The following is a 14,440-nucleotide window of genomic DNA, read 5'->3' as shown; positions in this document are numbered from 1 at the left end:
CAAAGAACATTAAAATTTTAAAATTATATCTCCAGACTTAAATGACGTTGGATTCAAATCCCATGCAGCAATACCAATCTTAGCAGCAAGAAAACAAAACAAAACAAAATAAAAAATTTGTTTTTGTTTTTATTTCTGAAGCAATTTCATATGTTCTCTCATTTGACCTTTACCATAGCTTTGTGATGTAAGGAGAGCAAGTTAGGAAGGAAAACATTGCCAGTCCAAGGTCTCTTAAACGTTAGGTCAAATTTTTTTTAAAGTCACACTTTAACTATTTGCCCCAGAGGATTTGAAAGAGCCACTTTCATCACAGAGTGGAATCTGCCCTGCTGTGTTTATTGAGGGGAAGTCAACACTTAGATTTATTTAGGGAGGTTTCCCATCCACCGCAGGTCATTTTGTGCTTTCAAAGTTGCCAGTAAAAGAAAACCCACGAGAGGACCTGGGAAATGAGAGTGAGGGCCAAGAGTACTGGATTTTGGATTTGGGAAACTCACTTTTGACCTAGTTGTAAACCTGATTAAATATCATGATCCAGAATTTATCTCAGTTTGTACCTTCAGATATTTCCCAATTAAATTGAAATAAGCAAGAGCTTGAAATTGTGCCAGACAGTCTTCCCAAAGTCTTTCAAACCTGACACAAAGGAGTGTTCTACAAGTCAATGGTCAAACCTACTATGAGTACTCATAGTTGGCCATGGCTATCGGGCCATTGGGATCAAGGCTTATGTTTATGAGGCTGATGACTGTATGTCTTTAGTTTGTTTTTCTCCTTAAGAGAAAAAATATTAATACTCTTCTGGTGTGTAGACCATTGTTGGAGAATGACTATGATTTATGTAGACTCTTATGGGATCAATTAATTCTCTGATAATATCCTCTGTCCCAGAATAATTAGTGACTCTCTGAAGAACCAATATCAAGGAGCACCTGCCTGGCTCAGTCTGAAGAGCTTGCAACACTTGATCTTGGGGTTATGAGTTCAAACCCCACATTGGGTGTATAGATAACTTAAAAATAAAATCTCAAAAAAAAAAAAAAAACAACTGAGAACTAATATCAATACTATGTTCTCTGACCATAATGATAAATTTAGATATTAATTAAAAATAGATAATTTTAAAAAACCAAGTAATACTCACTTTATAACCCTTGGGTTCAAAAGAAAATTAAGGGAAATTACAAAATACTCAGATTGTGGGTAGATCTTAACATAGAGTTGAATGAAAAAAATAATAAATACAGTGAAGCAGTGTTTCTCTTTTTCTCCTTAACAGTGTTCCTCTCTTTTTTTTTTTTTTTGTAGTTTTTTTTAAAAAAAATATTCATTTATTTATTTTGAGAGAGAGAGAGAACACGAGCAGGGGAGGAACAGAGAGAGAGAGAGAGAGAGAGAGAGAGAATCCCAAGTAGGCTCTGTGTTGTCAGCACAGACCCTGATGTGGGGCTTGAACTCAAAAACTGTGAGATCATGTCCTGAGCCAAAATCAAGGGCTGGACACTTAGCCAACTGAGCCAAAGGACCATTTTATTAAATATCTAAACAATCATAGACCTATTAGATTATAAAATGAAATAAAAATAATTACTAGAAAAATGAAATTTAAAAAAGGATGTATAAAATATAGGCCCAAATTTCTATTATTAGATTCCAAAGATATAAAATTACATTTCAGTGACTATAATCAGAGCGAAGATAATATAGGAAAAAATGTTTCTACATTAGAAAATCCTTAATTTTTCTACCTATCTTAACATGGACCAGTCACAAAGAATTTGGGGACCAGCCAGATAATACTAATTTATAACACAGTGCCTTTTATATAATTTAAAAATATATAACACAAAAGAATAATTCATGATTTATAAGAATGTATGCAAATAAACACATCAAATGTATTGAAATAATTGTCTATTAAGGAGACAAATGGAAGAAAAGGAAGTTTGAATAAAAGAATCAATCAAAAGAATGACCCAGCACAGATGAATGAGAATAGTGTACCAAGATTATGATTAACTCAGTCTCTGCCTCTGAGGGATATACATGCCCCCCCAAAAGATACCTGAAACAATCTTTTCCATATTCTTGGTCTCTTTATCACCAACTTATTATTATCCATCTACTTTATCTCCTCTTACTATTTTTAATTCTTTCCCCTTCCCCAAACACTCTTTTGGAGCTACATCAAACTGATAAAAAACCATCAAGGAGCTATATTTTCCACAGGGTTACATGTGTACTTTGTTTTTCACTCTTATCAGCTGAATAACCAAAGCTCTCTACCATAAATACTTTGGCTAGTTTATACTGGTTAGAGTCCAGAGTCAAAAAGTTTAGATCTGGTCAAGTTCCCTAGTATGTTGTCTATACTTAATATTCTTCCTTTCTCATTCATTTTCAACCCACCTACAAATCTGAAACATAATCTTTACAACTACTAAGCATAAAGAGAATTGAAAAAAAAAAAGCTACAGCACTTCAGAGAGAGATTTGAAAATCTTGATATTTGTTCATAAATGGTTATTCCAGCCTGTTGATGAAAGAACTCTGCCTTGTAGTTTCAGGAGCGAAGTCATGGTATCAGCACACCTGTACAAGAACTTCCTTTTTGGAAGCTTCCCTCTGCAGGGTTTTCAAATGGTGGGACCATGCATGTTTGCTTTGCACTTAGCCTGCCTATTTTGCAGTGACCTGAGTTTTTGCATGTCTGGGAAAGGGTTGAGTAAGTCACCTAATGATTTGAGCTGTGAAGAAAAATAATCTTTGTCTGTGAAGCCTCAAACTCTTCGTTTCACTTAAAAGTAGACTTTTTAAGGTTTGTCAAAATAATCCTTTCTATTTCTATTTATTTGTGGAGACATCATCCAACTGAGTCTGGAAGTATTTTTAATGCTTTATTTCTGAAACTGTAGCCCTTTGATAATTACCATCGAATATTAGTAACTAAACAAATAGGATTTTGTAGTTCATCTGTTTGTCTCGATCTCATTGGGTTTTAAAATTAACTTTAAATTTAATATGTACTCATGATAGCAAATCAAACAACACAGAGATATATACAGAGAAAGTTAGAATCCCTTCTCTACCAATCAGTCAGCCCCCCTCTAACAACCATTGCCGGTTTATCCAACATGCAGACCAATACATATTTGGGACACTCCCCAAAACAGGGAGCTCTGAAATGTTTTTGAAAGAATGTTATAATTGATATTTTAGAAGAAGCACTGAGTAAGTGATCATTTGAAAAATCAGAAAAGATTTTGGACTTCCTTATATGTATTTTGTGTTCTAGTATGTTTATTAAATTTTACATTAGATTGGTTGGGGAGAATAAATATGTACAAAGAATATATACATGTCAAGATTACATTTTGTTCAAAATGTATGCATAGATACTTTTTACCTAATTATTCTAGAATTTTTTTCATCTTAAAATTTCACTTATTTTGTAAATGTTTCCATGTTTATACGGAGATATTATACTTATTATGTAATCATTGCATTCGATCCTATTGTACTAATAAATCATCTTGTTCATTCTTCCACTATGAAATATTTTCTAAATGTTTCACTTATTAGCTATATGGCTATATTATATTTCTCTACATGGCTATTCTTCAAAAATAATTTTTTGGGATAAATCACTGAAGTGATATTATTACAACAAAACTTACGGTATTAATCAACTCTTCTTATCTATGACCAAATTGCTCACCTAGAGAATTTTATAGATTCACAAAGGGAATGCAGTCTTGTATGCATTCTGAGTGTAAAAGTAGTTTGAAGCATGACGAGGTGGGAGCAGGCAAGGTGGAAGGCAAGATGCAGGAGAGGAAGGAGATGATTGCCATTATGCAGACAGGAGATGTTGTATGTCCCAACTAACATGGTGGCAGGGGATATAGAGAAGGAAATGAAAATAACAAATATTTAGCAGGTGGATTTGGCAGACTTGATGGTATGGGGGAGGAAGAACAAGGAAGACTGGAAGATGAGTCGCTGGGTTTTTTGGAACTTGAGAACTGGATGGAATAGAACAAGTTTGGGAGGAAGAAAAATACCACTATGTGCAGTATCCCCACTATCCAGAACCATGGCTAGTACAGAGAAGGCATTCAGTAAATGTTAATTGAATGAATGCTTCAGGCATACATAAATGAATGAGTGTTGCAAACAATGAATCAATTTTCTTATCCCAAAGCCTCACAGGTATTTGGTTGTATACCTAGAAGTTGACTTACTGTTTTTAACTCCTCATTAGGATATTTAAAAATCAGGACTCATGGGGCACCTGGGTGGCTCAGTTGGTTAGGCAACTGACTTCTGCTCAGGTCATGATCTCACAGTTTGTGATTTCGAGCCCCGTGTCGGGCTCTGTGCTGACAGCTCAGAGCCTGGAGCCTACTTCAGATTCTGTGTCTTCCCCTCTCTCTACCTCTCCCCTGCTCACACTCTGTGTCTCTCTGTCTCTCAATAATAAATAAATGTTAAAAAAATAAAAATAAATAAAAATAAAAATCAGAACTCATGAAAACAAGGAAGTGAGAGAATTAGGAAAGAAATTGTGGAAAGGAAGAGAATCCAAAGCCAAAGCTGAGGACTACAGAACAACTGGACCTTCCTCTCATAAAATCAGTTACTTTCCGTGGTCAACTTTATGCCAACTTATATAGACTTTGCTATTCCTTACAAAAAGTTGCCAGTTCCTATCTCTGGCTGCTAAAACCTCAACATCCCAGGATTCAGCATGAAGTCATGGCTCCATTCCACTCACCTCATCAGTTACTAGGGAGGGACAGAGCAGAGCATGCCCTAAAGCTCTCTGTTCTGAGTCACATGCAGTCCTCTCAGGGTGCCCACATCTAGCTGCAGGGTCTGCAACTAAACGTTTTTTCTGGGATAATTCCCAAACAGCCTTATATGTCCAGTTGTACTTTGGGTACCGTGAACTTTAGTTATGTGATGGTGACTTGTGTATATGTTCTTATACCAAATTTTGTCACTTAGGCTTACTGTATTCTCCTATAATTGTCTTATATCCCCTGGAGGACAAAAGCCATGATTTCTATTTTCTTCATAACTACCTAAGAGTCAAGATAAGGTTCAGCATAAACTAAGAACTCAGCAACTACTGATGATTGCCCAACTGAAATTACTGAATTGAAGGAAAGTGATGGTTTTTCAGGATCAATAAAAGATACCATGTATCTAGTATTAGGAAACAAAATGTTTATTGAAATGACATGTAGATAAATTATCATCAGCATAAAACTGTTAGTGGAGTTCTCAACATGGGTTCTTCCTTACTCTTACAATGAAGTGAGGCTTTGCAAGTCCATTGTCCCATAGGAAAAATATTTTATTTCTCTGTTCAGATAAAGTCCTTTTAAAAAAGCAAATCACTTTTGAAATGGCCTTTTAAATGTCTCCAGCCTAAGACCAAAACAAAAATATATTAAAAAGATATAATTCTGTCCATTTAAAAAGAAGAATTAAAGATGGATGATTTGGGGTTAATAAACATGGAAAAGATACTTAGGCCTTTGAAATGCTAGAATTTACTCTGATTTTATTCATATATACTAAAATATTTAAGAAATAATAAAAACAAAAAATCAAGACAAAATGACATGTTATCATTAAAATTCAAAATTTGGCAATAATTTTATTATTATAGATTTAGGAAATAAGCTAAAATGTTATCTTCTTAAACACATTTTAAACAACTCTGAGCTCAGTAATTTGGGAATATAATCCAAAGTGAGTGTTAATTTCCATTTAAGGCTAAATACTCTTAATAAAAGACTTAAAATTAATAAATAGGGTAAGAAAAACTTTCAGAAAAGTTTCTAAAACTAATAGAAATTAACAGTTAATTCTCAAGGTAAAACGATTTAGTCATATTCTATTTCAACATGGTGTTCTGGTCCAACCTGTTTGGCTCCCCCAAGATGGTGCTGCTGTCCTTCTCCAATAGATAATCTGTTGAATGGGATTATCTTCATGGTGGTTTTCTTCATGGAATACCACCGAGATTGCCAGGTGGCCCAAATAATGCCATTATCATAACCATTAGGAGTAGATGTTTTTGAGTAACTGCCACCTAAAATAAATTGTAGATGTACATATAATTACTCTTGATTATCCTTATCTCAGAAAGTCTATAAAGAATGGTTTATTACAAAATACATTGTCACTTACATCAAATTTATAGTGTTATCTACTATCAGAAAAATCCGTAAAAAATCATAAATCCTGATTTACAATTAAAATACACTCTATTATGAATCAACCCCTTATATCTGTATTCTACTTCTTGATCACATCCATACATAAATGTATTCCCTTACTAACAGAGCAAGAATCCCAAATTTCCCCAATCTGCCTCTCTTCCCGAGCTTAGCCATCCTGGAATCAGCTATTACTGATCATCTTTCCACAAGCAGGTTAGAATGGCAGCAGTCACAATTCCTGATGAGATGACCTTGAGTCATCTAAAAACACAATTTCACTGGAAAGTACTTTAGAAAACAGTTTTGGAAAGTTATTTTTTTCTCCATTACACAGTGGAGACTACATTGATTTGCCTTCTCCTTGTCCTTGGGCACTAGATCCCATGTGATTTTGTAAAGGATTGTCTGAGTCCAATGCTGGAGTATACCACAAGCTATCAACATGGCTAGTCTGAGTCATGTGGATCAAACACCTTCCCTGAGAGTGTCTTCTAATTGCATGGTTTGTAGGTGCAAAGGTACGTTTAAAAGTGGAGGGGGTGGGGGAGAACGTTGTGAAAATCAAAAGATAAAATAGCTTTTAAGAGGACTACAAATCATCTATTGGCTAGCACAGTGCCCAGAGGAGGTAAGATTGCTTATCTTAATAGAGCTTTTGGAATTAGTAGGGCCTCCCCAATACATAGTTGCTGAGTAGTAACAATAGTTTATCAGTAAGTCCACTGTTCAGAAGTATTCCAGCCTTGAGCAAACTACAGCTTGCTACCCCCGGTCTAAAATAAGTGCCTGCACTTCTCAGGCTGTACTTTCCTCTCAAGCTTTCATGGAACTGTGCCCTTACCATTATTTCCCTGATCTTTACTCCATTCCTTTGGACACCTGCTCACTGCTCACTGGTTATATCTGTCACCCAGCTCATGGGAAGCCGCACCAGGCTAATATGTTAACAAGCATAAATATGATAATGTTAGCCCATCCAGATCATACATATGGTAAGTCTAGAAGAAATATCAACCGGGTGGATTTCTTGTAGTGGGGCCAATTTGAGGTATAAGTTTAGTATTATCCAATTCTGGTTTAAAATAAAGAGCTATAGCGGCGCCTGGGTGGCGCAGTCGGTTAAGCGTCCGACTTCAGCCAGGTCACGATCTCGCGGTCCATGAGTTCGAGCCCCGCGTCGGGCTCTGGGCTGATGGCTCAGAGCCTGGAGCCTGTTTCCAATTCTGTGTCTCCCTCTCTCTCTGCCCCTCCCCCGTTCATGCTCTGTCTTTCTCTGTCCCAAAAATAAATAAACGTTGAAAAAAAAATTAAAAAAATAAATAAATAAAATAAAGAGCTATATAATAAGCCCCCCAACATCTTTACTAACTATTTCTTATTTTCTTATATCTGTTTTTTACCTTTTATAAAAATATAGACTATACACTAGTTCACATATCTAAGGAAGAAATCTATACCTTGGTAATAAACTCCATTGAGGTGGCCAGCATGACACTTGTTCATCCACCAACCAGATCCATCCTGTTCAGCACAATTTCCTTCATACTTATCATTGTCATTGTCCCAGGTACTGAACTGCATGCCATTGTGGGATGTGAAAAATTTATCACTAGGATCATCGCCAAAATCATAGCCGTCAAAGGCATCTCCAGCATCTCCACCAATAAAGTAGGCATATGTCAGGCGGTATTTGTCAGCTTCAGGTCCCACCTTGAAAATGGCATAGTCTGCAGTACTATAAAGAAGGGAATAGAGACATCATATCTTGACCCTCATTAGGACCAAGGGACCTCAGAAGTTCCCTTTTCCATAAGAAAATTGTCTAGAATGTTTAACTTCGCTTCATAAGCCTGAAATGCGCTCATTGAGTCAAATTTTCTGCAAATCTGGCAAGAGGCAATGGATGTGTGAATCAGTTCAGAACTCGTCAACACCACCCAGGATGGGTCTAGAAGCCTTCAAGGCATCCCAATGTAAACTAAAAACATCAGCCATTTTAATGCTTTTTGCCTATAGAGTCCTAATATCAAACTCAGGTGTTTGGATGAATCTAATTTCATGTTTTCCACCTTTATCTAAGTGTTTAGCATTGCACATGGAGTTATAAACCATAGCAAATGACACTGAGTGATCATTAATCTAATGATCTTGAAGGAACTACACCTCTATTAGTCACTAATGTCATCTGAAGGATGAGGTCCTAAAGGGATTTTTCTTTCCCAAGGCAGTGTTGTAGTGGCAAGAAGGAGGGCTTCCTAGAGCATCACATGAATGAAATGGTCCCTGTGTGGCCCACAAAACATAAGCTGTATGATCAGAATCTTCCCCAGGGTGGGGGGGGGGAGGGAATTGTGAATAAGGGCCAGAATTCTATGGACTGCAGGAAAGAATGGGCCTTGGTGCATGAATAGAAATTTTCAGAAAATATTTAGCCTCTTTCCTAATCTCCAGTGCTTGGGAAATGGGAGGTGTTCTCCTAAGAGAAGATCTGCTGACTGTGGTAGTTTCTGATGAAAAAAAATTAAAAATACAAGTTTGGAGACAATATATTTCATTATTTTGTAGACGCAACAAAAGTATGAAATATTTTTGTGAATTTTAACTAGGAATACTATGCTCAAAGGTCCCTGATAGCTCTGGGCATAGAGGGGACTTTATGTTACCAAAGGAACTAGAAGATTTAATTTTAAGGTAGCTCATGGATTTGACTGAATTGTCGTTGAACTGCCAGGAAATTTGAAAAGCCTGGATTCAGTTTTCAACCAAAATAGTCATTAGGAGGACAAGCTATAGAGTCAAACTACCTGAGTTCAAATCCAATCTTTACCATACACCAGCAATGTGACCTTGGGAAAGTTAATCTGTAAAGTGAGATTAATAATAGTACCTTCCTCATGAAATAGTTATTTGGACTAGATTAAATTATAATTTCACACTTGATGTCTAGTACATATTAAATGCTCAGCAAATATTAGCTATTATTCTGTACGGTTCCAGGGTAAGTAGATTGTACCAAAACACTACCCATCCTGGATAGGACCTATGTCTTTGAACTGCCCAAGAACCAAACTGACTTCTGAGGAAAATGGTTGGATGTGCTCTTTGCATTTGTCAGGCTGTCTTTGATGTTGGTCTATTGATAGTTGGAAAGTGCACATTCCAGACAGTCTCTACACCAAGAAATAGAAGTCCTTTCTAAACAGTACCTGGTTCTGCCATTCCAGTCCTCCAACTGTATTCTTAATGCATATGGTATGGCAGACTGGGTGCTTATCAAATGAATCTTCTCATTTCCCAGCCAAAATTCTGTGGTTCCAGTAGGAGACAGATGTCCAAATCCTTCTTTATATTGAATCCAATTTTTCTTGAAATCCAAACTGCCATCAAGCCTCTAATTACACAATTGCATGGACAAAAGGGGAGAGTGGATTATCAGTGCACACAAAGAAAATGCTATAAACACCTTGTTGAAAATATGGACGGTATGATTCCACCATTTACTAAGTGAACTTGGGCAAGCTGCCTTAGTTTCGTAGGGTGGAATAATGGAAGAATGATGCCTGTTTCATAGGGTTGCTGCAGGATTACACCAGAGGATTAAGAGAAATACTTTTTAAAAAGAGTGTCTGGTGCACCTAGAGGACTTCAGAACCCCAACTTGATATTGCTGATTTTTATACTGATGGTAGAAAGGTCAAGCTAATTGCTCAATCTGTATCTACCAACGAGCGCTTCCATCACTCACTCTGAGCGCCCCCTGCAGATTAGTTGTAACAGTGATCAAAGATAAGCAAAAAGTAAAAGAATGGGCAATGAGTGCCAGAGACACCAGATGGGCTTGTCTTGGAATAACCCAACCGTATCCTCTGGGAGACTTTCTCTCTTTGTGATGGGCAGCCTTACATCTTGTGCTGCCTCATGAAAGAGGTCTCTTCTAGTTCTTTGTCATTCTGATAGTGGTTATATGCTATAGTGAATCTATAACAGCAGTGCCAACATAGTGTAGAGTCAAAGCACAGACTCTGAAGCCAGACTGCCTGGGTTCAAATCCTGACTCTTTTACTTATTATATGACCTATTATGTGTTACTTATTATGTGACCTTGGACAAGTTACTTAACCTCTTGTGCCTAAGTTTCCTCCTCTATAGAGATAATGATTGTACCTACCTCATAGGGAAATTGTGGGGACTAATTGAGTTAATGTTCAGCAAGCGCTTGCAAAAGTTTCTGGCATATGGAGGATGTTTATCTGGGCGTTCATTAAATATACAGGGTGAGGGAAAAAATACCTTCTGCAACACAGTCCATCCATTTCCAGATCCATCAATTTCACAGTAGACTAAGAACTGCTGCTTAGCTTTCAGAGGTTTGATAAAGTAAAGCCCACTCTCTTTGGCTCCCTTATTAGCAATGTCTTGACAGTCTGAAGGAGGAGAAGGAGCAGAAGAAGGTGTTACTGTGGTTTGAAATCCCTGTTAGACTGTTCCAGCCTTCATAGTGAGCTTTTAACATGCTGTCCCAAGAAGCATTTTCTTCTCTCATCATCATTCCTTTCAAACTCTTTTCAACTACTCAAGAAAGGTCTAAGCAATTGGACACCTTAGATTTAATGGCTAAACACTTTCCGTGTTATTCCTATTCATTCCTATAAACACTTTGCAAATTATTCTAAACACTTTCCAAAGTATACATTCCTATACATTCTCCTTGCTTTATGTATTTGCTGTGATAGAAATAATCCCAATATAAACCTTTCACATACCTTTCCCAGTTGTATCATGTATTTGTACTGTGTCTTTGCATGGTTCCTGACACTTTGCTTCAAGCTGGGCTACCTTCAGTTTCAGGTTATTGATCTTTTGGTTATTTGAATTATATATTTCCTGCAAAAATCTATAAGCAGAAGAATAAGGTAACAGAATATTCCCCTCAGAGGAGTAATTTTGTATTTTCATTACAAAATACTTTGTGGTCTCCAGAAGTACTTCCTGATAAATGGCTTCATTCTTGGAAGAAATATAAAACTATGGTACCGAATTGAGGTGTATTAGAGTTCTAAGCTTTTTGGAAAAGAAAATAACAGAGTGCTTATCGATAAGCAGTATCGTGGTAAGTGGTCACCCTGATTTTTACCTTCTGCATAAAGGGCAGCAGATAACAGCCTACGTGAGTGTTGAGCCTGGTTAATAGGAAGACTGCCTGATGTTTTTTTAGGACAGAATATTCCTAGGGAAGGAAACGTTCTGCCTAGCAATTCACACAGGTGGAAGCTATTCCTTTTCACTGTAGATCTACTGAGGATCTATTTGTGGACTTCAGTCTATAACTTACATAGGAAAAGTATCTGGAGCATTATCTTACATAAAATAACAGACACTTTCTCTTTCTTCTTCATGTTTCTGTTTACATAGTTTTGGAAAGAGTCTGAGGGAAGTAAAAAAGCTGTTTTTGTGGTTTCTCACAGGGTTGCTTATACATATTCAGAAATTATAGAAAACCATCTATAATACACAGACTATTGTATCTTTCTTTGAAATAAAGAAGGATAGACAAACTATTTGACCACTTTTTTCCCTCATGCACCTTAGAAAATTTCTGCACAGTAGTCTCCTTTAACTTCAATGATGGGCAATCATAATGCAAATTACAATGTTAGTAATAACCACAAAAATAATAGCAATGGCCTCTGATGACAAACAGAAGATAGATCCCTTCTGGACCACTGCTCTCCAGTCACCATTTATCTCAATATCCTATGCTACTTTGAGAAAAATTTAGGAAAATAAATTGTGTAAGAAACTAAACTGTATCCGAGACCCTCTGTTCAGAAAGTCAGTGAGTCCCTGGGAAGTTGTTAACAGACACATTTTACTTTCAAGTGAAGGGAGGAGAATACATGACTGCACGTTCATCGTGCCATGATCAACATGTTGCTCTACAATGTTTGTTATGCTTAGTTTCTTAAAGCACATTTTTTTTACTCCCCTGCCTTCAATATAATATACTGTTGTAGCCAAGATCCTCCCTATACTTCTGCTTACTAATTCCCCACCACCTCTTTGTTGGCATTTTTATTAAAGGAATTTCATTTTCAACAACCAAATTCCCATCAGTATGAATTTATGTAGTAAGCCAAAGGTGGGTGGGTGGTGACCATTTTGATTAATTCTGGTCACAACAGCATATGAAGATGTCTAGAACACCTTTCTCCCATACGATTATTAAAAAGCAGTTATAACCCAATGCAACTGGTAATGCTCTAAAAACTTCTACCTCCACTGTGTTCAAGATAGGCATAATGTCAACTGGATATTATAAGTGGGGAAGAAATAAGAGATTATTTCCATTGAAGCTTGGAATATTGAATGAAAACTAAGTCAATCTGGGAGAGTAAATTAACACAAAAACGCTTACCGAATATTTGATTCATGTGTTCCAATTAATGCCTCGTATTTTAGAATTTCTTCCATCATTTTCTTGGAATCCTTAGTAGCACTCACTATCGTGTCTGTAATACAGGATCAGAGACATAGAAAGACATAAGCAAGTGGAACCACTGAAACAACAGCAAAAGAACATCATTTTCTTAGTCGGTAGTATTTAGTTTCTCACTTGGCTTTGGTGGCTCATTGGGATTATAGTTGACTTGGATTGATTTGATCAATTCTTTGGCTTCTGAGGTTTTGTTTTCAATTCGACTTAAGATGTCTTCCAAAGTCCGCAGATCATTGTCTACACCGGTTTGGTAAGTAGACAGGAAATCTGCAACTCCACAGGTAGTTGGGCAATAACTACCCTGAAAATGCAACAATTAAAGTGATTAGAAATCTTGATTTTTAAAAATTGCATAGGGGCGCCTGGGTGGCTCAGTCGGTTGAACATCCAACTTCCGCTCAGGTCATGATCTCACAGTTTGTGGGTTTGAGCCCTGCATCAGGCTCTGTGCTGACAGCTTGCTCAGAACCTGCAGCCTACTTCAGATTCTGTGTCTCCTTCTCTCTGTCTCTGCCCCTCCCCCACGCACGCTCTGTCTCTGTCTCTCAAAAATAAATAAATGTTAAACTTTTTTTTTAATTGCATAAATACCTGCTAATAAAAATAGGTAAAACCTAGACTATGTTTTTTGTTTTTTAAAGTTAAAAATGCCAAATGAGATTTGTGAGAGAATTCCTTCTATTCCTCTGCCCCTCCCCACTTCAAACACAGTGAGAAACATGAAAACTACTTACAAATCTTTCATCTAAGATGCAGCAGTTGTCTCGCGTAGCAACATACTGGAGGGGGAAAAAAAAACCAGAAATGTCACTAGTTTATCAGCTGTGTCCTCACTTTTCAGCTTCCCATGTAAAACAACTATGTTCTATAAACAGCACACTTACTGCCAGGCATGTTGAGGGGAGCAATAAAAGAGTACAGAAGCAGAGGATTAAACCCTGGTGGTTCAAGGACCAAGTCATGGTGTCTGGGTACCGGTGCTCCGAGCCCTGAAGTGTCAGCACAGTGGCTTCTCAGGCTCCCCTTGTCCCTTTAAGTAAGCTCCAAGGATGGCCGGACTGCCAGTGGCTGGGGCTGATCACGGGGCCTTCTTTCCAGAAAGGCGGGGAGGTGTTTCCCGTCTTTTTCCTCATCCTGGCTCCCACCCTATGCTCGGTCAGGTTCTCAGATTTGGCACACAGGTGTAAGCTCCTCCTTTTTGGCTCAGCTCAAACTTTCTCCTCTGTGGCACCTTCATCTGCAAAGGCTGGTGAAGCATTAGCCATGGCGGGGAGGGGGGAGGGGGCCTGGGAGGCTGTGTGACGCAACCTCTTCCAGTACATGGCTGAGAGCAAATACAGAGAGCTGACCTCGACGGGAAAACCCACCTCAACCTGAAGATGAAGCCTGGTGCCATAAACCAATGTAATGCAAGTCCTTTCTTAGCCAGTGGATGAGCTAACAGACCTATTTTTAACCTGTGGCCATGGCAGAAGGAGACCGCCTGCCTGGTGGAAGCAGCAGGTCCCAAATTGACAGTATTCCCAAGAATGAATGATCTGGAAATACATTCCTACCCCTCTTTGTTGACCATTTTCTTCCTTTTTTTTTTTTTTTTTTTTTTTTGTCAGTTGCGATACAATTGATATATTACATTACATTAGTTTCAGGCGTACGACATGCTGATTCGATATTTATATATTGCGAAGTGATCACCACTAATAAG

The 14,440-nt window shown here is 37.5% G+C and overlaps 1 protein-coding gene across 1 annotated transcript; it reads right to left on the bottom strand.

Moving 5' to 3' along the window:
- Window positions 1–5,213: 5,213 nt before the first annotated feature.
- FGG (fibrinogen gamma chain) lies at window positions 5,214–13,817 on the bottom strand. Its single transcript, XM_045465071.1, has 10 exons — window positions 13,620–13,817; window positions 13,470–13,514; window positions 12,853–13,036; window positions 12,655–12,748; window positions 11,003–11,133; window positions 10,530–10,663; window positions 9,446–9,630; window positions 7,697–7,974; window positions 5,940–6,109; window positions 5,214–5,439 (listed from the first exon to the last, which is right to left on the bottom strand). The coding sequence occupies exons 1-10, from the start codon at window positions 13,695–13,697 to the stop codon at window positions 5,425–5,427; spliced, it is 1,314 nt and encodes a 437-aa protein (XP_045321027.1). The 5' UTR covers window positions 13,698–13,817; the 3' UTR covers window positions 5,214–5,424.
- Window positions 13,818–14,440: the final 623 nt, after the last annotated feature.

The sequence above is a fragment of the Leopardus geoffroyi genome, chromosome B1, assembly GCF_018350155.1.
Source record: "Leopardus geoffroyi isolate Oge1 chromosome B1, O.geoffroyi_Oge1_pat1.0, whole genome shotgun sequence".
Taxonomy (NCBI): domain Eukaryota; kingdom Metazoa; phylum Chordata; class Mammalia; order Carnivora; family Felidae; genus Leopardus; species Leopardus geoffroyi.
Note: the sequence above shows the minus strand (reverse complement) of the source record. Positions and strands in the feature narration are given on the sequence as shown.

Excerpts from the sequence above, each read along its gene's own strand:
- FGG (XM_045465071.1), bottom strand. The coding sequence starts at position 13,697 with ATGACTTGGTCCTTGAACCACCAGGGTTTAATCCTCTGCTTCTGTACT. Across the intron at positions 13,037-13,469 it reads GCATCTTAGATGAAAGATTT|GGTAGTTATTGCCCAACTAC; the intron begins GTAAGTAGTTTT and ends TTGCATTTTCAG. Across the intron at positions 11,134-12,654 it reads ACACATGAATCAAATATTCG|ATTTTTGCAGGAAATATATA; the intron begins GTAAGCGTTTTT and ends TTCTGCTTATAG.